The sequence below is a fragment of the Sorex fumeus genome, unplaced genomic scaffold (assembly GCF_029834395.1).
Source record: "Sorex fumeus unplaced genomic scaffold, SorFum_2.1 ptg000032l, whole genome shotgun sequence".
Taxonomy (NCBI): domain Eukaryota; kingdom Metazoa; phylum Chordata; class Mammalia; order Eulipotyphla; family Soricidae; genus Sorex; species Sorex fumeus.
This window is the reverse complement of record NW_026606089.1, coordinates 12,189,030-12,210,571: the sequence shown is the minus strand read 5'-3', so window position 1 is coordinate 12,210,571 and position 21,542 is coordinate 12,189,030. Positions and strand designations below refer to the sequence as shown.

General features: G+C 57.0%; 1 protein-coding gene and 1 non-coding gene across 4 annotated transcripts in view; both read left to right on the top strand.

The window, feature by feature from the left end:
* EMID1 (EMI domain containing 1) overlaps nucleotides 1-21,542 on the top strand; it is a 40,052-nt gene that overhangs the window by 12,817 nt on the left and 5,693 nt on the right. For all 3 annotated transcript variants that reach the window (XR_008792813.1, XM_056116574.1, XM_056116573.1), the window contains exons 4-13: nucleotides 3,876-3,959; nucleotides 4,790-4,851; nucleotides 5,744-5,864; nucleotides 6,046-6,135; nucleotides 6,799-6,942; nucleotides 8,093-8,182; nucleotides 8,292-8,344; nucleotides 8,709-8,771; nucleotides 8,852-8,896; nucleotides 16,351-16,395. Coding sequence is in view for 2 of the 3 variants with exons in the window: in XM_056116574.1 (XP_055972549.1) it covers nucleotides 3,876-3,959; nucleotides 4,790-4,851; nucleotides 5,744-5,864; nucleotides 6,046-6,135; nucleotides 6,799-6,942; nucleotides 8,093-8,182; nucleotides 8,292-8,344; nucleotides 8,709-8,771; nucleotides 8,852-8,896; nucleotides 16,351-16,395 (797 nt within the window). In the remaining variant the exon portion in view is untranslated. The remainder of the gene's footprint in view (nucleotides 1-3,875; nucleotides 3,960-4,789; nucleotides 4,852-5,743; nucleotides 5,865-6,045; nucleotides 6,136-6,798; nucleotides 6,943-8,092; nucleotides 8,183-8,291; nucleotides 8,345-8,708; nucleotides 8,772-8,851; nucleotides 8,897-16,350; nucleotides 16,396-21,542) is intronic.
* LOC130025919 (U6 spliceosomal RNA) lies at nucleotides 11,440-11,542 on the top strand. The gene has a single exon (XR_008792823.1). It is a non-coding gene; the product is annotated as a U6 spliceosomal RNA (small nuclear RNA).

Here is a 21,542-nt window from a genome sequence, read left to right as displayed (position 1 = left end):
CTGAAGGAGGTGGCATGGAAACAGCCGAGGCGATAAGGGTTGGGGGACTGTGTATGTGGAGTGGGGAGGGGAAGGGGGGAAGAAAGAATCTTCCCAAGTGCTGATTCCCAAACTCAGACTCCCTGACTGGAGCTGGGGTGTGGTCCAGGAGCAGGGCTGGGGCTGAGTGGGTCACACACCAGGTCACACAGCAAGCAAACCCCAAGGCCCGGTTCTGTGTGGGGAGGGACCCTTCAGGCCAGACACCAGAGGGGCATGAAGTCAGGAACTGCCACCCTGGTTCTCTTTCCTGTGTGTCAAGGCCTGTGGTCACCTGTTGTCACCATCTGGCTTGATTCTGAGCGTGTCAGGTTATTATTATTTTTTAAGATGATATCTTTTATTTATTTTTGCTTTTTGGGCCTTCCACGGTGATGCACAGGGGTTACTCCTGGCTCTGCACTTAAGAATGACTCCTGGCGGTGCTCAGGGGACCATATGGGATGCTGGGAATCGAACCTGGGTTAGCCACGTGCAAGGCAAACGCCCTACCCGCTGTGCTATCACTCCAGCCCCTGAGCGTGCCTGATTTTACCACTTAGTTGTCGAACGTTTTTAGTTTGGACTTAGGTCATACCCAGCTGTACTCAGGGCTTTCTCCTAACTCTGCTCAGGGGTCACTCCTGTCAGGTTTTGGGGGACCCTATGGGGTGCTGGAGATCTAATTCAGGTCGGCCACATGCAAGAAAGTGCCCTACCCACTGTACTGTCTCTCCAGCCCATGCATGAGACATTTTTTAGGGGTTGAAGTAAATGCATCCATTTGGGGCTGATGTAAATAAGATCTGGTCATTATGTGTTGGCAGCAGTGATGCCATGAAATATGGTATTTCTGTTTATTTACAAGAATTTGGGGGGCTGGGACTGGAACCCTACAGGGAAGAGCTCGTGTTCTGCAAGCGGGAGGTCTGGGTTCCTTCCCTAGTACTGTGTGGTCACTGCCGTTGGTAGTGGAGCACTGATCTGGGGAGCCCCTGAGCACTGCCAGGTGTCTCCCCACCCCCCAAAAAGAGCAGAATGTGGGGAAAGAGAATAATTTTTCTGAATCCTGAATTCATGTTTTGGTCTATTCAACAGTTTTATTCTTTCTTTTTTTTTTTTTTTTGCGGGGGGTCACGCCCAGCTGTGCTCAGGGCTTACTCCTGACTCTGTGCTCAGAGATTGTCCCTGGCAGACTCTGAGAACCATGTAGGGTGCTGGGGATGAAACCCAGATTAGCCGTATGTAAGGCAAACACCTTACCTGCTGTACTCTCTCCAGCCCTCAAACTTTTTTTTTTAACTTTTTGGGTCACACCCATTGATGCTCAGGGGTTACTCCTGGCTTTGCACTCAGGAATTACACCTGGTGGTGCTTGGGGAACCATAGGGGATGCCGGGGATTGAACCTGCGTTGGCCGCATGCAAGGCAAACACCTACCCCCGGTACTATCACTCTGGCCCAAACTTTTTTTCTTTATTTTTAACCTTCCAATTGCTTTGAGCCCCAAAGGTCCGTGCTGCTGGCCAGGTGTGTTGTCACTCCCTTCTCTCGTCCCCTGGGGCTCCTGGTGGTAGAGTTCCCGACTGTAGTTTCACAGACTGGTGACAGGGACCCCTCACCCTTCACAAGGACTCTCGGGCTCATTTCAGACCGTCAGCTCTGCCGTTCGCATCATTTTGCTTTCTGTTGGCCCTCCCTGCTCTCAGCAGTGAGCCAGTGATCCATGTGCTAATCATCTAGGCTTGTGGAGACTACTGAGGGGCACTTATGGACATGCACCAGCTGGCCCTGTTCCCTGCCCCTTGGGGGTGCTGTTCCAGCCGGGAGCCAAGGGCTGCCTCCAGCTCATGACATGTGATGGGTGAAGGGACAGAAGATGGGGCTGGAGCTGTAGTACAGGGGGTTGGGTGCTTGCTTTGTACACAGCCAACCTGGGTTTGATCCCAGATTCCCGTAGGGAGCCTGACCAGGACTGAGCCCTGAGCACAGAGCCAGAGTCTGCCCCAAACCGCACCCCGCCCAATTAAATCTTTTTTTTTTCTTTGCTTTTTGGGTCACACCGGGTGATGCTCAGGAATACTCCCAGCTCTGCACTCAGGGATCACTCCTGGCAGTGCTTGGGGGACCATATGGGATACCTGTTCCACCATCCACCCGTGTGTCTGAGCAGGGGCAGGGAATTGCTCAGAGCTGCTCTGCACCTCAGTTTCCCCTTCTGTAAAAGTGGATGTGATGCTGGCACCCACTCCATAGGGTTTGGTGAAGCTAAGGAGTTAAGAGGTCAGGACTACAGCTCAGGGCAGCTCGCTTGCTGGCTTACCTGGGTTCGATCCCTGGCACAGTGAAACCAAAAACAAAAGAGGCGAATGTTTACGTGAGATGCTGAGCTCGGAAAGCGTTGGGCTCTCAGCCTGGTTCACACACGTGCACACAAGCAAACACATTCACACACACATGCATGCACACATATGCACACACACGGAGCCTCATCTCCTGTCCAGTCCGGGACTGCATTTTTCTCCGCCCCAGGGCCAGCCCCAGGGCGGATGTGCGGGGAACCAGCGAAGGCCACATGGCGGGGCCCAGTGGGCCCTGGCAGCCTCCCGGCTGGGGCCTGGCCAGAGGAGCCCGTCTGGTTTGAGTTCCTGGCGCCTCTCTCTCCTGCACCAGCCCGCAGCCCGACTCCCGGCTGCCAGCCCCGAGCCTTATTTGGGTCTGGCCTCCCCTCAGATGACACTTCCTGGCCTTAAAAGGCCGACCCTGGGGGGTTCCGGGGGGCACTTGCCACTGCTGGCTCTGCAGCCCCTCCAGCTGCGTCCCCCACCCTCAGCTTGGCCTGCTCGTCCCTCCATCTGTGCAGAAACCCAGGCCCCCCGAGTCAACACAGCCTGCCCTGGCGGGGCGGTGGTGGGACTCCTTCCCGCCGCGAGCACCATCGCAGCTGCCCTGTGGTTTCCATTTAAAACCAGCGCTGGGGGCCGGGGCGTGGGCTGGGGTGGGGGCAGCCAGGCTGAGCAGTAGCTCGGGCTAAGTCCCCAGCTCCACACACGTCACCTGGGCCAATAGGGAGCTGGGCTGGGACTCTCCCCGCCTCTCTTCGCTCCGACCTTCCTTTGTTTGGGCTATGGGGGATCAAACCCAAGGCCTCACATATGCTTCTCCCCAGAGCACCCCCATGCCCTCACTCTGAGTTTTTTTTTTGCTTTTTGGGTCACACCCAGCGATGCTCAGGGGTTATTCCTGGCTCTGCACTCAGGAATTACTCCTGGCGGTGCTTGGGGGACCATATGGGATGCCGGGGATCGAACCCAGGTCGGCTCGCTGTGCTATGGCTCTGGCACCAGAGCTCTCTTTTTTTTTTCTTTTTGGGTCACACCCAGCAATGCTCAAGGGTTATTCCTGGCTCTGCACTCAGGAATTACTCCTGGCAGTGCTTGGGGGACCATATGGGATGCTGATCTCAGGGGAATCGAACCTGGGTTGGCCGCGTGCAAGGCAAATGCCCTATCCTCTGTGCTATCGCTCCAGCCTCCACTCTGAGCTCTTTTCGTTTGGATTTTATTTTTGCTTTTGGGCCACAGCGGGCTTAACTCCTGGCTCTGAGCTCAAGGATCTCTCCTGGTGGTCTTGGGCGGGGGGCATATGAGGAGCTGGGAATGAACCCAGATCAGCCACATGCAAGGCCAACGTCCCACCTGCTGTTCTCTCTGGGGCCACCCCCAGTCCCCTACTGGGTTCCTGCTGTGTGATTCTGCCCCCCTCCCTCGCCCCCCTCCCCGTGCCCCGTCCACCCGCTCCCTGCTGCAGGGCGGGCGAGAGTGCCTGCAGGCCGGCCTCACCCCACTGTCTCTCAGTTGCAGGCTCCCCAGGCTTTGTGGGCCCTGGGTGGCCAGGCAGCAGCACGCGGCGGATGGCACTGCGACCCCCCAGCTTCTCAGGTGGGTCCCGGGGTGATGACTCGGGCCTTTCTGGGCTGCGGGGGCTGGGGGGCAGGCTGAGGCCCACGATGGGGGGTTGGGATTGTGCCCTGCGCCCTCCCTGTGGGGAGTCTGGCGTGGGCCCAGCACCCCAGGCCCGTACATCGCCTCCCGCCAGGCTCATGCGGGGGCAGCTCCAAACACCTCGTTTTCTTCCCTGGTGGAAACTGATTTTCGCCAGTAGCGGAGGCCGCATGCCAGGTGCTTGCCATCATCAGCTCCTTTGAACCTCGGACCGGGCCCCCCCAGCCCAGGAAGGCCTCATTGTCCCGTTTTAAAGAAGAGGAAGCTGACGGCTGGTCAGAGGAGCCGTGGCCTCGGAGCCAGGAAGGGACAGAGCAGGGCTCAGCCCGGGCCTGGCGAGGTTACAGCCCCCCCCCGAGCTCAGGGTCCTCAGTGTGCCTCGGGGGCGGACCCCTGTCCTGGCCATAGGGTTCGGGTCCATACCCTGCACTGGACCTGATGCCCAGAGCCCAGCCAGTCAGTGATCATCCCGCAGTGCTCATGACGTAACTGGGTGTCACTGAGGAGGCCAGAAGGGCTGTGGGAGGGCAGTGGGCGGGAGAAGATGGGAAAAGCCCGGACGGGAAGGCACGGGGCAGTGGGCCCTGGCACCCCTCATGCCCCGTGCCTGGCAGAGGGTTCAGGAGTGGGGGCCCTGCTTGGGGCCTAAGGGAGACCCCCCCTTGTCAGGCTGCAGCCCAGAGCCCCTGCCCCCAGCTGGCTTCCCCGTGATCGGGCGCCCCCTAGCGGCCTAGTCTAGAGCCCGCCCCCGCTGCTGCTCCTCACAGGTTGTCTCAACTGCAGTAAAGTGGCCGAGCTGAGCGAGCGGCTGAAGGAGCTGGAGGCCAAGGTGGGTGAACAGCTGCCCTCCCCCGCCCCCTCCCTGCACCCCTGCCCTCCCCTCACCCCCTCTCCCTGCACCCGCCCTCCCCTGACCCGCCCTCCCTGCACCCCTGCCCTCCCCTCACCCCCTCTCCCTGCACCCGCCCTCCCTGCACCCCTGCCCTCCCCCAACCCCACCCTCCCCCAGCCCCCTCTCCCTGCACCCCTGCCCTCCCCCAGCCCCACCCTCCCCCAGCCCCCTCTCCCTGCACCCCGGCCCTCCCCCAGCCCCACCCTCCCCCAGCCCCCTCTCCCTGCACCCCTGTCCTCCCCCTGGCTGTGTTTCAGGCTCTCACCCCTCCCACTTCCCATCTGGCATTTTTGACCTTGGGCCCCAGCCCTTCCCGGGGAAACCTGCCCCCCCTTACTCTTCCTCTAGGAGCCCCCAAGCTGGTGATGCCAACCTCACAAGAGCTTGTGGCTAGCCCCCCCCCGGCCTGTCTCCCGCACCCCCTCGCCCCTCCCCTGGAGACAGCATCCATAGGTCAGAGCATCGAGGCGGCCCCTCCCCGATTCCAGCCCCAGGTCCCCGAGGAGACAGTCTCAGCTGGGCCCAGATGCAAAGCCCTCTGCCCTTTTCGCGCCTTGCCTTGTTTTTACGCCCACTGGTGCTCAGGGGCCACAACCAGCTTGGTGCTCGAGGGTCTCTCCCGAAGAGGCCACGTGGTGTGAGGACCTGGCACGCTGCACCCCTCACTCCCCTCGAGCCCCATGAGAAGCTGCCAGCTGCGGTCCTGGCGGCGCCAGAGGCCTGGGGGCCCCACAGGGGCAGGTGGGCCTGATGGGTGTCCTCCACGGAGGCCCTGTCCACCACCGGCTGGACTCCAGCCTGGCCCTCAGCCTGACTTCTTCCTCCACAGGTGGCCGTGCTGACCATCCCAGAGCAGCCAGCACCCCCCACCCCCCCTGCCCCCGAGGACCCTGCCCCGCTCTGGGGCTCCCCAGCTGCCCAGGGCAGCCCCGGGGATGGAGGCCCCCGAGGTGAGTGCACGGCATCTGGGCAGTAGGTCCTGGGCCCAGCCTGCTGTCCAGCCCAGCTCGGCCTCCAGCCCCCCAGCTCTCAATGGGCCTGCGGGGGCTCCCCTTGCTGCCTCGAGACAGTGGGAGCCAACTGGGGGCGGGAACAGGGGGCACCACAGAGCTGATGGGTTTTCTCCCCCAGATCGAGTTGGCATCCGGGGGCTTCCTGGCCCCACTGGCCCCAAGGGAGACATGGGCAGCCGGGGGCCCATGGGCATGCGAGGCCCACCAGGTGAGTTCCCCCCTCCCCCTCCTCCCAGCCCACTTCCGGGAGAGCCTGGCTCCACCTGCATTGCTGAGGACGCCTTCCCTCTGCCCTCTGTGCCAGCGGGGGGTCCCCCACCACTGTGCTCCCCAGGACTGCCTCCTAGGAGACTCAGTTCCTCAGGGAGGCGAGCCCTGGCCCTCTTGGTATTCCCTGGACAGGACTCCGGGTTCTTAGGGGGACGCTGATGGTTTGGACGCCCCAGGGAAGGAAGCAGGGTTGGGGGGGTGTAAGGGGGTGGCCAGGAAGGCTGATCCAGCCAGTAGGCCAAGCCAAGGGGGAACTGCAGGCCGGAACCAACTCGAGCGAAGTCCGGGCGAGGGCCCGGAGCGATAGGACAGCAGGGAGACCATTTGCCTTGAACATGGTCGAACCAGGTTCAATCTGCAGCACCCCATAAGGACCCCCTGAGCACTGTCAGAAGTGGTCCCTGGGCACAGAATCAGGAGTCAGCCCTGAGCACTTGGGGTGGCCCACCCTCTCTGCCCACCCCCAAGATTGGGAGAGAACTTTCTAGAAATTGGTATCTGCTTGTACTGTTTTGTCGTCACGCTCAGAGGGATCGGGGCAGGGATGTCAGACCACACTGGACCTCCCTGACTCCTCCGCACGTCCTTGGTTCCATTGCAGGTCCCCAGGGCCCCCCTGGACGCCCTGGCCAGACCGGAGCTGTGGGCACCCCTGGAGAGAGGGGACCTCCAGGCCCACCTGGGCCTTCTGGGCCCCCAGGACCACCAGCTCCTGTCGGACCCCCCTATGCCCAGATCCAGCACGGTGAGTCCCCTGGGGTTCCCGCAGGCAGAGGCAGGTGTGGGGCGAGACAGATGTCACTGCCCCCCAGTCCTCGCTCCTGTCCTTCAGGCTCCCTGTGTGCGCTGGGTCCCGCCTCAGTCCAGCCCTGGTGGCGGGCACGTGTCTCCCGCACGCCACAGACGAGGCATAAAGAGAGCAGGGCAGAGGGGGAGGCCGCAGAGTGAGGCCAGGTGGGGGACGGCGTGACACTGACCTCTCCAGAGCCTCATCTCAACCAGTGACTTCAGCCCTTCCCCCAAGCTTGGAGCTGGCCCGGAGCCAGCCCTGGAAGCTCCTAGAAGATCCAGGCCCTGGGCTGGAGCGATAGCACAGAAGGTAGGGCGTTTGCCTTGCATGCGGGCGACCTGGGTTCGATCCCCGGCATCCCATCTGGTCCCCTGAGCACCGCCAGGAGTAATTCCTGAGTGCATGAGCCAGGAGCAACCCCTGAGCATCACTGTGTGACCCCCCGACAAAAAAAAGCCAAGAAGATTCAGGCCCTGTGTGAGAGGTTGGCCCACCCTGGCCCCCAGCCCCCAACTCGGGAGCTGCGTCCTGGTGGGTGTCCTCCGCCAGGGGTGCTGCCTGGGGTGACAGCTCGTGCTCCTCACCCGTGTGAGGCCAGAGACAGTGTCAGCTCTGGGTGCCGCAGTGCCACGGAGCACTGAAGTCTAGCGCAGAGTCGTGGGCCAGCCGTGGTCATGTTTCTTCACCATCGCGTCTGGCCCTGGCGGAGCAGACTTAGCAGCAGGGGGAGAGGTTTGTTGGAGTTCGCCAGCCAGACGGTGGCAGGGTTAGAGCCCCGGTCCAGTCTTTTTTTTTTTTTTTTTTTGGCTTTTTGGGTCACACCCTGCGACGCTCAGGGGTTATTCCTGGCTCTGCACTCAGAAATTACTCCTGGCGGTGCTCAGGGGACCAGATGGGATGCCAGGAATTGAACCCGGGTTGGCCACGTGCAAGGCAAATGCCCTAACCACTGTGCTATTGCTTCAGCCCCAGCCCAGTTCAGTCTTGCCAGAAGCCTTGGTGCAGCCGCCCCATGGCCCCAGCTGTGTTGTCCATAGCGTCACGAGAGGTGGCCCCGGAAGCTGCCTGCCCTACCCGACGCCCTTACGTCTTTCCTCCCTCTCAGGAGACCCACTGCTGTCCAACACCTTCACGGAGACCAGCAGCCACTGGCCCCAAGGACCCTCTGGGCCCCCAGGACCCCCAGGGCCTGTGGGTAAGTTGAGTCTCAACCTGGGTAAGGTGTGGGGGGGCGGGGCATGCCAGAGGTTGGATGGAAGCTGAAGGTGGGCTTCTCGCCTGGGTCTGAGATCTCTCTATTCCAGGCCCCCCCGGACCTCCTGGGCCCGTGGGCCTCCCTGGCAGTCCTGGCCTTGCGGTGAGTCATTCTCCAGGAGCTCCCACTCACTGTCCGTCTGCCCCCCACGCCCCGCCATCCCCTGGCCCTTCTGTGCACTCACGCCAGCGTGCCTGGAATTCTAGCTGCTGTTCAGAAATCTGCCTCCGTGGAAGTATTGTCCACATAAGGCCCAGAAAGGTGACGATGGTCCCGTTGGGCCCTGACTAGCAGTGACAGCAGCCGGAGGCCGGTGGGGACCTTCTGACTCCAGGCCCCAACCCGCTTGCTGGGTGTGGATGTTGGGTCTGTGGTCCGGAGAGGGATGGAGGCCAAGCTCAGCACCCCCGAGTCCCTACCCACTCCTTCCTGTCCCAGCCGAGACTGAGCCTGTCTTGTTGCTTAGGGACCCCCAGGGCCCACTGGACCCAAGGGAATCTCTGGCCACCCAGGAGAGAAGGGCGAGAAAGTGAGTATCGAGGCGCCCCCTGGTGGGAGTTTCCGGGAAGTTCCTGGAGCCCCGGGTCTGATCAGCTTCCACCCACACAGGGGCTTCCTGGAGAGCCGGGTCCCCAAGGATCCACGGGGCAGCCGGTAAGTGACGCCACCACCTTGCAACCCCCCTTCATGACCAGCCACCCAGCAGACAGCACAGCCCCAGCTCCCTGCGCCAACCTCGTAGGTCCCTGTCTCTCTCTTTGGGTCTCTCTGGGTCTCTGACCCTGCGTTTCACTCTGTCTCTCTCTCTCTTTTTTTTTTTTTTTTTTTTTTTGCTTTTTGGGTCACACCCGGAGATGCACAGAGATTTCTCCTGGTTCATGCACTCAGGAATCACTCCTGGCGGTGCTCGGGGGACCATATAGGATGCTGGGAATCGAACCCGGGTTGGCCGTATGCACAGCCCTACCCGCTGTGCTGTCACTCCAGCCCCTTCACTCTGTCTCTTCAGATGTAGTTGTTTGTTACTAGTTGGTCTTTTTTTCCAAGGGAGGATTTGTTTTGTTTTGTTTTGGGCCACACTCGGTGATGCTCAGGGCTGACTCCTGTGTCTGCACTCATCTCAGGCTCTGGGGACCATATGGGATGCTGGAAATTGAACCCGGGTTGGCTGTGTGCATGGCAAGTGCCCTCCCGGCTGTACTGTCCCTCAGGCCCTCCCAGACTACAGTTTGACCAACTTTTGCTTCATGTCATTTGAGGAGTGGAGAGGGGGCTAACTCCCTGGCAGTGCATGGAGGTCCAGGGGACACTCCTGTGGATGCTTAGCTCATTGGAGTGACCCGATGGTTCAACGCATGGGGGCCAGGGAGTCAGCAGCCAGTAGCGTCCAGGGGAGCCTGCAGTGTTGGGGTTCCCTCAGAGCCTTCCACAGACAGGGCATGCCGCCACCCCTTCGCGCCGTCTCCCTCGTCCCCGGACCAGATGGAGTGCTGGGGATTGAATCCAGTTTGGTGGACCACGTGGGGGGCGGGGGATTGAACCCACAGCAAGGCAACCCACTCAAATGGCGCTGGCCTCACGAATCTTGATTATTTGGGGGATGACAATATGCATCTTTCTTTGATGGCAACTTCCTTGAGTGAACATTGCAGCACTTCATTTATGCAATAATAGGACTGTGTCAGTTGGCCCCTTCCGTCCTTTCTCCGCTGTTGCTGGGATAGATTTAATTTCTGTTAGAAGCTTTAGTCCTCTTGACTTTTATAGAAATTAAGAAAACAAAGGGAGGGGCTGGGAAGATGGTTCAAAGGGCTGGAGCCTCCCATACACCTCTGAGTGTAGAGCTGGGGAGAACTCCCCAAAAGAAGGAACGAAGGAAAGTAGTCTTTTACAGAAACTGGTGCTCTGGTCCTTTTAATGCTCTTCACCTTCCTCTAACTCCAGCTGTCCATCTGGTATCGCTTTCAGCCTAAAGCATGACTCTTAGGGGCTGGGGCAATGGTACAGCGAGTAGAGCGCTTGCCTTGCACACGACTGACCCAGATTCAAACCCCAACACCCCATATGGTTCCTGCCCTCCCTGCTCCCCCCACCCCAGGAGTGATTCCTGAGCTCAGAGCCAGAAGTAAGCCCTGAGCACCACTGGGTGTAGCTCAAAAAACATTTTTTTTTTTTTTGCTTTTTGGGTCATAGGGGTTACTCCTGGCTCTGCACTCAGGAGTTACTCCTGGTGGTGCTCAGGGGACCATATGGGATGCTGGGAATCAAACCCGGGTCAGCCGCATGCAAGGCAAGCGCCCTACCCGCTGTGCTATCTCTCCAGCCCCTCAAAAAAACATTAAAAAAAAAACGTTTTTAGGGGCTGGAGAGATACGGTGCTTGCCTTGCAATGCTAATGGCCCTGGATCAATCTCAGTCCCCAAATACCACCAGGGGTCACTCCTAAGTACAGAGCCAGGTTTTAGCTCCTGAGAACTGCCAAGTTGAATTGCCAATTCCTTCACTCCAAAAAAACAAACAGTATTTTTTGGCTTTTTGGGTGAAACCGGGCAATACACAAGAGTTACTCCTGGCTCTGCACTCAGTAATTACTCTTGGCAGAGCTCGGAGGACCATATGGGATGCTGGGGATTGAACCTGAGTCGCATGCAAGGGGAGCGCCCTATCTACTCTACTATTACTCTGACCCCTATTTTTTTTTTAATTTAGTTTTACAGTATGGCTTTTACAGAGGGTTTCTCGATATATTCTGCATCATTTTCTTCCTGGAAGTGTCTGTGTTTTCACATGTGCACATAAACACATAACGGGGGGGGCGGTGATATAAACCCATTCAGTCACTTATCCTAAATAATTCATAAAATCTTTACCCTGGATACTCAATAGTACATGAGGGAAAACCTTTCCTCCTAAAATTCTTCCACCTAGTAAGTGAAAACACAACAGTTAAAAAATGAAACTAGTGCTCGCTTCGGCAGCACATATACTAAAATTGGAACGATACAGAGAAGATTCTGGAGCGATAGCACAGCGGGTAGGGCGTCTGCCTTGCACACGGCCAACATGGCCGACCGGAGTTCGATTCCTCCGCCCCTCTCGGAGAGCCCGGCAAGCTACCGAGAGTATTCGATATGCCAGACACAGTAACAACAAAGTCTCCAATGGAGACGTTACTGGGCCCGCTCGAGCAAATCGATGATCAACGGGAGGGCCTTTACCTTTACCTTTACCTTACAGAGAAGATTAGCATGGCCCCTGCGCAAGGATGACACGCAGATTCGTGAAGCGTTCCATATTTTTTTGTATAATTGAAACCCAAGCACAAAATTTGTAAGTCTACAACTGTACCTCATGGTGTCTCACTAATAAAAATTTGAACGAAAAAAAAAATGAAACTACTGGGGCTGGAGCGATAGTACAGCAAGTAGGGCATTTGCCTTGCTAGTGGCTGACCCAGGTTCGATTCCCAGCATCCCATATGGTCCCCTGAGCACCACCAGGACTAATTCCTGAGTGCAAAGCCAGGAATAACTCTTGTGCATCTCCAGGTGTGACCCAAAATGAGAAAAGAAAAGAAAAGAAAGAAAGAAAGAAAGAAAGAAAGAAAGAAAGAAAGAAACTCTCAACACTTGGCAAAGCCTAGTGAATGAAAGGCTGTGTGTGTGTGTGTGTGTGTGTGTGTGTGTGTGTGTGTGTAGGGAATTGGGTCACACCTGGCATACTCAGGGCTTACTCCTGGCTCTGTGCTCAGGAATCACTTGTGGCAGACCCATGGCATGCTTAGAATTGAACTCACAGCAGCCATGTGCAAGGCAGGCACAGTCCCACCCTACATATACTCTCCGTCCCTCACCCCCTCCTCCCCCTGGCCCTTCTGTGCCTTGTGAGTGACGCTGGGGCTCTTCGCTGCCGTGGGAATGATCCTGGGACAGTTTCCTCTCCAGTAAGTTGTGAGCCACTGCCTGTCTCTGCCGTGTTTCCTGTGACCTCGTTTCTTTAGTGGATCTAAGAGTTGTTTCATCTTGTTCAGTATTTCGCTTAGTGTGAAGTAGCACCTTCTAAGCTTTTTGTATGCTCCCAACAGAAACCAAAAATATGTTACGTTTTTAAGTAAAATTTATTTGTAGGGAAGGGGTGGTGATGATTCGGTTACTATGTCCTCAGCACCCCGGACCCCTTCCCCCATTTCTGCTCTCTTTACCTCTTCCAGGGCACTAGGCATAGTCTCCAGTAGGTCAATGAGGGTCTGTTATATTTAAAAATACAATTTTAGGGGGACTGGAGCGATAGCACAATGGGTAGGGCATTTGCCTTGCACGTGGCCAACCCGGGTTCAATTCCCAGCATCCCATATGGTCCCCTGAGCACCTCCAGGAGTAATTCCTGAGTGCAGAGCCAGGAGTAACTTCTGTGCATCACCGGGTGTGACCCAAAAAACAAAAAAAAAAAAAAAAAAGAAATTTTTTTTCACTCAGCTTTCATTTGAATCCTTGCATTGACCAGTTGTCAAGTTGATGATTCCTCTATGTTCAATCTGCTATTAAACCAATCTCATTTTTTTTTTATTTCCTTGCTCGTGATTTCCATTAGATTTCCATTGGAATCTTACAGCTTCCATATCCTGAAATTACCTATGTTATTTCCACTTATTTTCAATCGTTAGCATATTTATCAGAGATGCTTCAATAACTTTTTAAAAAAAGATTTTGGAACACACCTGGAGATGCTCCAGGGTTACACCTGGCTTTGCACTCAGGAATTGATCCTGGCAGTGCTCGGGCAACCCTATGGGATGCCAGAGATCTAACCCTGCTTGACTGACTGCGTGAAAGGCAAGTGCCCTCCCCGCTGGACTATGGCTCGGGCCCCAATCAGAGATTTATTTATTAATTACTTTATATTTTTATTTTGTTGCTGTTTGGGTCACATCAAGCAATGCTCAGGGGTTACTCCTGGCTTGGCACTCAGGAATTACTCCTGGTGGTGCTCAGGGGACCATATGGGATACCCAGGGATTGAACCCGGGATTCAACCCAGGACGGCTGTGTGCAAGGCAAACTCCCTCCCCGCTGGACCATTGCTCAAGGGCTAATCAGAGATTTTAATCCTCTGGTTCAGGCACCTTGCGTGGCTCTGGATCTGTTGCTGATTTTTTTCTTTTCTGTGTCTTCACAGGTCTAGTAATTAGGAGGTGGCGGGGAGGCCAGGGGTCCCCAGCAGTGCTCAGCCGCTTCTGATGCTGCCCAACTGCCCAGGGCTGGATGGCTCAGTGCTGGGGTTCTGGGGCGCTGCAACCAGTGGCGTACCCTGGCAGGGCTCAGCGGCATCCACAGCGGCACCCCGCAGTCATGTGACATGTGACACCATTGCCCAAAGTCTGTTTCTTTTTTTTGTTTGTTTGTTTGTTTTTGTGTTTTGGGTCACACCCGGCGATGCACAGGGGTTCCTCCTGGCTCCACACTCAGGAATTACCCCTGGCGGTGCTCAAGGGACCTTATGGGATGCTGGGAATTGAACCCAGACTGGCCGTGTGCAAGGCAAACGCCCTACCCGCTGTGCTATTGCTCTAGCCCAAAGTCTGTGTCTTGACTGTGGAGCTTTCTCCCCTGCTGCTTGTCCAGTGATGTCCACTGCACACAGGACATACTGATAACAGACTGAAGAGAATCTGTTATCTTCCTCTGAAGAATGTGGATCTTGGGGCGAGATACTAGTACAGTGTATAGGGCATTTGCCTTGCACATAGCTGACCGGGGGATTTGGTCCCTGGATCCCCTGATCTCCATCATCCCTCTGGAGCACCGCCAGAGGTAATTCCTGAGTGCAGAGCCAGGAATAATCCCTGAGCACTGCCAGGTGGAATCAAAAAGCAAAAAACAAAAGCAAACAAAAAACAGAAAAGAAAAAAGAATGTGTTCTTTTCTTTTCTGTTTTCTACTTTTTGTTCAGTTTGGTTGATTTTTGTTTGTTTTTGGGGGGGTGGAGGAGTTTGGGCCACATCTAGCTGTACTCAGGGCTTTCTCCTGGTTCTGCACTCAGGAATCACTCCTGGTGGTGCCTCGGAGACCATATGGGATGTTGGGGATTGAACCAGGGATGGCCACATGCAAGGCAGATGCCCTTCCCATTGGACTCTCATTCCAGCCCCGGTGAATGAGGATCTTTTTGTTGTTCCTAGCACAATTAAATTTTCAGTGGATTCTTTCGCTCTCTGGGCGCTCATCAGAAACCGTTCTTTTAGGGACTGGAATACTAGTACAGCAGGGAGGGCACTTGCCTTGTGTGTGGCTGGTACTCAGCATCCCATGTGGTTCCCTGAGTCCTGCCAGGAGTGAGCCCTGAGCACAGCCGGATGTGCTCCCCCCCCCCCCCAAGCAAACAACAAAAAGAAACGGTTCATTCTGATGTTGCCCTTTGTTCATGAGCAAATTCCTTAGTCCTGTGATGTGGTCTTTGTCCTGAATGCGTGGCCTTTCCGGAGTTTCCGTAGAAATTTCTAGACTTAGGTGTCACCTTGCTTCTGGAATTTGATGAGACCTGAAGTTAGTCTCCCAGGTGGGGGATGGGGAAGGCGGGGGTGGGAGTGGCAGGGAGAGACTATCCCAGGACCACCCCCCCACCACCACCACCATCTCACTTTGCCAGGGGAGTATATGTGCGGATTTTTTGTTTGTTTCTTTTGGGGCCACGTCTGGCAGTGCTCAGGTCTTGCTCCTGGCTCCGTACACAGGGATTGCTCCTGACGGGGCTCAGGAGACCATATGGGTGCCCGGGATCGAACCTGGGTGGGGCTCAGGAGACCATATGGGTGCCTCGAACCTGGAACCTGGTCCTGGAACCTGGTCGGCTACATACCAGGCAAACGCCCTCCCTGCTGTACTATCTCTCCAGCCCCTTTTATGCAGATCTGACTCCCACCTCTGCCCCCCTGCTCCCTGGAATAGTTCCCCCCATTTTGCCCTCTCTGGCAGCCTCAACGCCAACCCTGACACCTCAGGTCACCGAGACAGTCTCTGCGCGGGCTGTGGCTGAGGGGACTGCCGGTGCCTGAGAGAAAAACCCCTAAGTGGAGCTGGCGAGCTCGCGCGGGGTGAGCTCCTGCAGGGTGCAGGTGCGCCGGGCCTGTGTCTCACCGCACTACCACCCCCGGCACCGCATGGCGCTCTGAGCGTCGCAGAGTTGGATCCCCTGCACCAGTGCGTCCTCTGGCTTGGAGGTCTGAGTCACAGGGACGACCCCTGGCTTCCTGGACCCGGCGTGGGAGATGCTCCCCTCACCCGCCCCACCCCATTGGCCTCCAAAATTGCATTTGAATTTGGTTTGGTTTGGGAGTCACCCTCGCGGGGCTTGGGGCTTCTGCGGGACTCTGCAGGGTGCCAGGGATCACACCCAGCCATGTGCACGGCCAGCGCCCGCCCCTCTGTGCTGTTGCTCCTGGCCCATATGGATTTTCCTGATTGTGGGGCCTCATTCCAGAGGGGGGACTGTCCTGCTTGGGGGCAGGTTTGGGTTTTTTTTTTCTTTTTTGGGTCACACTCAGCAATGCACAGGGATTGCTGCTGGATTTGTACTCAGGAATTACCCCTGGCAGTGCTCGGGGAACCATATGGGATGCTGGGAATCGAACCCGGGTTAGCCACGTGCAAGGCCAACGCTCTACCCACTGTACTATGGCTCTAGCCTCTCAGGGATCACTCCTGGTGCGCTCTTGGGACCATATGTGGTGCTGGGGATTGAATCAGTCGGTCGCATGCAGAGCAAGTACCCCACCCACTGTACTGTCTCTCTGGCCCTCCAGTTCTCTTCTAAGATTGCATTGTATCCCACAGAACTCCGATAGAAGCTCTTCTCTCTCTCTCTCTCTCTCTCTCTCTCTCTCTCTCTCTGTTTCTCTCTCTCTCTTTCTTTCTCTCTCCCTCTGTCCTCTCCTCTTTTCTTCCCCATCTCTCTCTCTCTTTCTCCTCTCTGTCTCTCTCCTCTCTCCTTTCTGTCTCTTTCGTCTCTTTCCTCTCCGTCCTCACCCCCTCCCTCTCTCCTCTCTCTCTTCCCCCCAGCTGTCCTTGCCCCCCACCCCCCACTCCCGGCCTCACCCCTCTCTCTCCTTGCAGGGAGAACCTGGCCCCAAAGGAGACGCCGGAGAGAAGAGCCACTGGGTAAGCAGCTGCCCGGGCGCGCGGGAGACCCTCTTTCACCACCAGGCCCAGGAGGGGGGTCCCCCACAATCCCCACAGCGGCCCAGGCTCCCCACGAGGCACCTTCTTGCCTTTCAGCTCCTTCCCCTCGCCCGGCCCATCCAGCGACCCCCACTCTGTCTCTGCCTTGTCACGCGTGGGTCTGCCTTCCTGCTGTCCCCCTGGGTGGTTTGGGCTGACACTGTCCCCACCGCACCCGCCCATCTCCATAGCCCCCCATGAAGCCTTTGACTTCTGCTCCCCTCTCCACAGGTGGCAGGGAAGCCTGGTGGCAGTTTCCACAGGACACGTGGATGTGTCACCTGATGGGATGGGGGCGGGGGTCTTCGAGGAACTGGGAAGCCCCAGCACAGAGGCAGGCACCCGGGAAGGGACGAGGGCCCAGACATGTCTGGCATAAGGGGCCTGTGAAGCCACCAGGAGGACGAGAGACTGTTGGGGACAGGTCGGACATACAGGCGAGGTCCAGGGACCCGCCTCTACAGTGCCCCCAAACTTGTGATCAGTGACACCTTTGACACTAATCTTGGGGCTCCCAAGGTGACCTCGGGGGAGTGGGGGAGGGTGGAAACTCTGCATGAGAGAACCAGGGATGGACCTGTCCCAGCCCCCAAGACGGGGGGGGGGGAAGGGGCCCAGAAACCACATTTCCTAAAGCCCCATGACTCACGCAGGCTCTGTCAGAGCACCCCGCAACAGGAGTGAGAGAATGGGGGGTGGGATGGGGGTCTAGAAACAGTCCCACTTTGGGATGGAGCAATAGAACAGCGGGTAGGGCATTTACCTTGCACGCAGACCAACCTGGGCTCAATTCCCAGCATCCCATACGGTACCCTGAGCATGACCAGGAGTAATTCCTGAGTGCAGAGCCAGGAGGAACCCCTGAGCATCACCGGGTGTGACCCAAAAAGCAAAAAAAAAAAAAAAGAAAGAAACAGTCCCACCAAGAGACAGGTGAGGAACGACCCCCCACCCTTCCCCCCTGGGGTCCCCTGCCTGGACGCCCTCCCACCTGGCAAGCACCGGTCAGGGAGGGCACGGGAGGCGGCCCCACACCTGCCCCGCCTCTCCGTGATTGTGGGGTCAGTGATGGATACAGCCGTGCGATCCCCTGCATGAGTCCCCCCCAATGCCTTCCCCTGCCTCCTGGACTCTGCTACCTTCTCCAGCCAGCTCCCCCCTCCCATGTCTGCAGGGTACGAGCTGGGGTGGGGGTCTGTGCGTGAGCCCTCTCTCTGCCTCCGGGGTCCCCTTCACCAGCCCCTCCCAGAGACCTTGGACTGGAAACTTGCGCCCGGCCCAGAGGAGGGAGAGCAAGGAGAAGGCTGAGTTAGTCTGGGCAGCCCCAGGCCTGGGAATCCCCAAGGGGATGGGTGCCCGGCCTCTCCTCGACCAGGCGCAGCTCAGAAGCACTGGTGAGGGGCCCCCAAGAGGTAGCAGGGCCCCTTCCTTCCCCCGCTCTTCCTCCTCTCACCCGCCGCACTTCTGCCCGTGCTTGCCGCCTGCTGGGAAGGGGAGCTCCTGGGCTGGGGTCTGCATGAGGCTTGAGGGTTGGAAGAGCAGCTTTGGTCGGGGCAGGTGTGGGGTGAGCCTAGTGTGTGGTAAGGGCTGGCATAGGACGCTTTTACACTCCACCCACCAGTCTCCATTGGCTCACTGGTGACGCCCAGTGGCCATGGATGTGCACTGCAGGCACAGCCTGGGCACGCTGCTGGGCTGCCTTCAGCCCGCCCCAAACCTAAAGCTTACACCCTTTGTTCAGACAGGAAAAACTGAGGCCCTGCTCTGCTCAGCAAATCGTGGGGAATACTGTAACTAAGTTCCAGGCTTTTCAGCTCCGAGGGCCAGGAGACACAGCTAACATTCTCTCGAGCATCTCCTGGGTGGGTGCTGGACCCCCAGGGTCCAGAGTGAGGTCAGGGGTCTGTAAATACTTCAGGAGACAGCGTGAGACAGACAACGATGAGATGGAAATCAGAGAGGCCCCCAGGGCCATGCAAAGGAATTTGAACTTGGTTCCATGGGCCATAGGAGTCATTGACATTGCAGGGGGGGCTGGGAGGGTGCGTGTGGGGGCCACACCTGGTGGTATTCAGTGCCTACTCCTGGCTCTGTGCTCAGGAGTGACCCCTGGCACGCCTCAGGGGACCCCTACGTGGTGCTGGGGGTCGAAGCGGTCGCGGGTGCGAGCACCTCCCTCCCTCCGACCTTCATTGAAGTTTTCATAAGCAGGGGAGGCTGTGGTCAGGCTTTTTTGGTTGTTTTTGAAAGATCCCTTGGATTGCTTTGAAGAATGGGTGGGAGAGGAGAAGGGAGAGAGAGGACAGAGGGGGGGACAGGAGGCTGGAACGCGGCACAGTGAGGATGGCAGGTGGAGGTCAGAGACACTTGGGAACTAGTTTGGCTGCGGGGGGCGGTGGACAGCGGGCAGGCTGCGTGTCGTCCACGGGCAGTGGGGACTTCTGTGTCATGGCTGAGCCGTTCTGCAGATGCAGCCACTCTGTCACTGCCAGCAGCGGGCTCGGGGGATTGAATTTGGGTCAGCCATGTGCCACGTGCCCTGCGGTCCTCTCTCTCCAGCCTCCGTCCCTGACCCCGTATCATTTGTTGTTACCTAAGTGTCTGGAGGGTCGGCTTGTTCGGTAGCTAGGAATAACTCTCAGCAATGTGGGTGTGATGCTGGGGTTCGAACCCAGGGCCTCGCACATGCGAAGCAGACACTCTGGCACTGAGCCACCTTGCCTTTGTGATGAGACTGCCGAGATCCAGATTTGTCTGAGTTTCCTGGTGAGGAGGTGCAGGTTGAATGCTCTTGGCAAGGAAGATGGGCTCCATCTTACATCTCAGGAGGTTCACGATGGTGGGGGGTGGTCACCCCATTTAGAACCTGCTTTCTGTTATCCTTGGAGAGGGATCGCTTTGATACGTGGCCTGTGGTGACCCTGTGACCCCAGCCCTGAGCTCCAGGCTGCAGTGACCCCAGCCCTGAGCTCCAGGCTGCAGGGTCCCGAGTCTGCGATAACAAGGGATGGATTATAATTGTGCCAATCTGCATATTTGACACAATCCCTTTCACTTAATCTCTGCTAAGGGAGGACGCCAAGAGACTCTCAGATGTGTTGGGACTGGAATAGCTCCGTTTGCCACCCTCGTGCTGCCAGAATTGAGATATCTACATTCCAGAAATAAACTGTTCTGGCCGAGGGAAGAGGAAGGAGCGAGGGAGTGTGGCATCCTGGCAAAACCGTGGCACCTGGGCAGGGGAAGGAAAGGGCAGACGGATGGGGAGGCAGGAAGGGTGCGGACCAGCCCGTCCCTGGCATGCTGCTGGCACCTTGGCAGCGGGAATCCCAGAGGAAGGAGAACGAAAGGGGGTTTCTCTGGGATCTTGCCACTTCCTTGGACCTGGTGCTGGGGATGCTGCTGAGATGAGAGGGTGAAGGGGAACAACTGAGCACGAGTCTTGCATGCTTGAGGCCCTGGGTTCAATCATCGGTGGGGGCAGGGGGCGGAGGGACACGGGGAAGAAGGGAGTGAGGCCCGGGGTGCTAGGCTGTGGGCAGCAGGGATGGGCCTGGAGCAGCCGGAGCTGGGAGGGGCGAGCCCCAAGTGAGAGGGGCTGGAGCAGGGTTCGGCTGAAACAATGTTTGGTTTTAGTCTTTTGCCGTGCTGGGATTGAACCCAGGTCTCCAGTGATAAAGGCAGATTCACCACTGAGCCTTTTCCCAGGCCTTTTTTTTTTTTTGTCTTTCAAATTAGTTATATATTTTTTCTTATATTTATTTCTTTTTGAAGAGTCACCGTGAGGTACAAATACAGATTTGCAAACTGTATATATATATATATATAGCACAGCGGTAGGGTGTTCGCCTTACAAGCGGCCAACATGGCCGACCCGAGTTCGATTCCTCCGCCCCTCTCGGAGAGCCCGGCAAGCTACCGAGAGTATTCGATATGCCAGACACAGTAACAACAAAGTCTCCAATGGAGACGTTACTGGGCCCGCCCAAGCAGGCCCATTTTTAAAAAATTATTTATTTTGGCTTTTGGGCCACACTTGCTGATGCTCAGAGATTACTCCTGGCTCCGCACTCAGGAATCATTCCTGGCGGTGCTCAGGGGACCCCTGGGATGCCGGGGATCGAACCCAGGTTGTGTGTGTGCAAGGCAAGTGCTTTCCCCGCTGTACTATCTTGCTGGCCCCTTAAATTTTTTTTATTTTTTGAAGAAAAAGTTTTAAGAAGTATGAGAGGAGGAAGCAAGAGAAAGGAAATCACATACCCTCAGTTGGGACGAATGCACTTCCAAACTGGAGTGTGCCTTTTCTTTGGGGGTTGCAAGGGAGAGTTATGCAGCCAGCACTGCTTGAGGCTGCCCCTGGCTCAGTGCTTGGGGGTCCCTGGCGTGCTCAGGGCAACATGCAGTACCATGGATTAAACCCAGACTTCCTGCAGCAAAGCCTGTACCTCGCCCCTTACAAGGGGTGTGTGTGTGTGTGTGTGTGTGTGTGTGTGCTGAACCACACTCCTAGCCAGCATTTTAAGCACAGCTCCCCAGAGGCGATGCCATTCAAACATGGTCTCATTTTGACACAGACATATATTCCTTTCTGTTAGTTTGGGGGCCACACCCGACAGTGCTCAGGTCTACTCCTGACTCTGCACTCAAGGATCACTCCTGGCAGTGCTCAGGGGACCATATGGGATGGCCCAGATTGAACCCGGGTTGGCCACGTGCAAGGCAAACACCCTAGCCACTGTACTATCAGGGGACCCACGAATATATTCATTTTGATGGGATTGTAAATAGTATCAGGAAGTAGCCAGAGGGCACCAATAGAGTTAATAAGGGTAAGAAGAATTAGAGTGGGGTTGGGGCTGGAGTGATAGCACAGCGGGTAGGGCGTTTGCCCTTGCACACGGCCGACCCAGGTTCGATTCCCAGCATCCCATATGGTCCCGCGGGCACCGCCAGGAGTCATTCCTGAGTGTAGAGCCAGGAGTAACCCCTGAGCATCGCCGGGTGTGACCCAAAAAGCAAAAAAAAAAAAAAAAGAATTAGAGTGGGGTTTAAGGCAAAAGGTGAGTCAGTGTCAAGAATATGGGGCC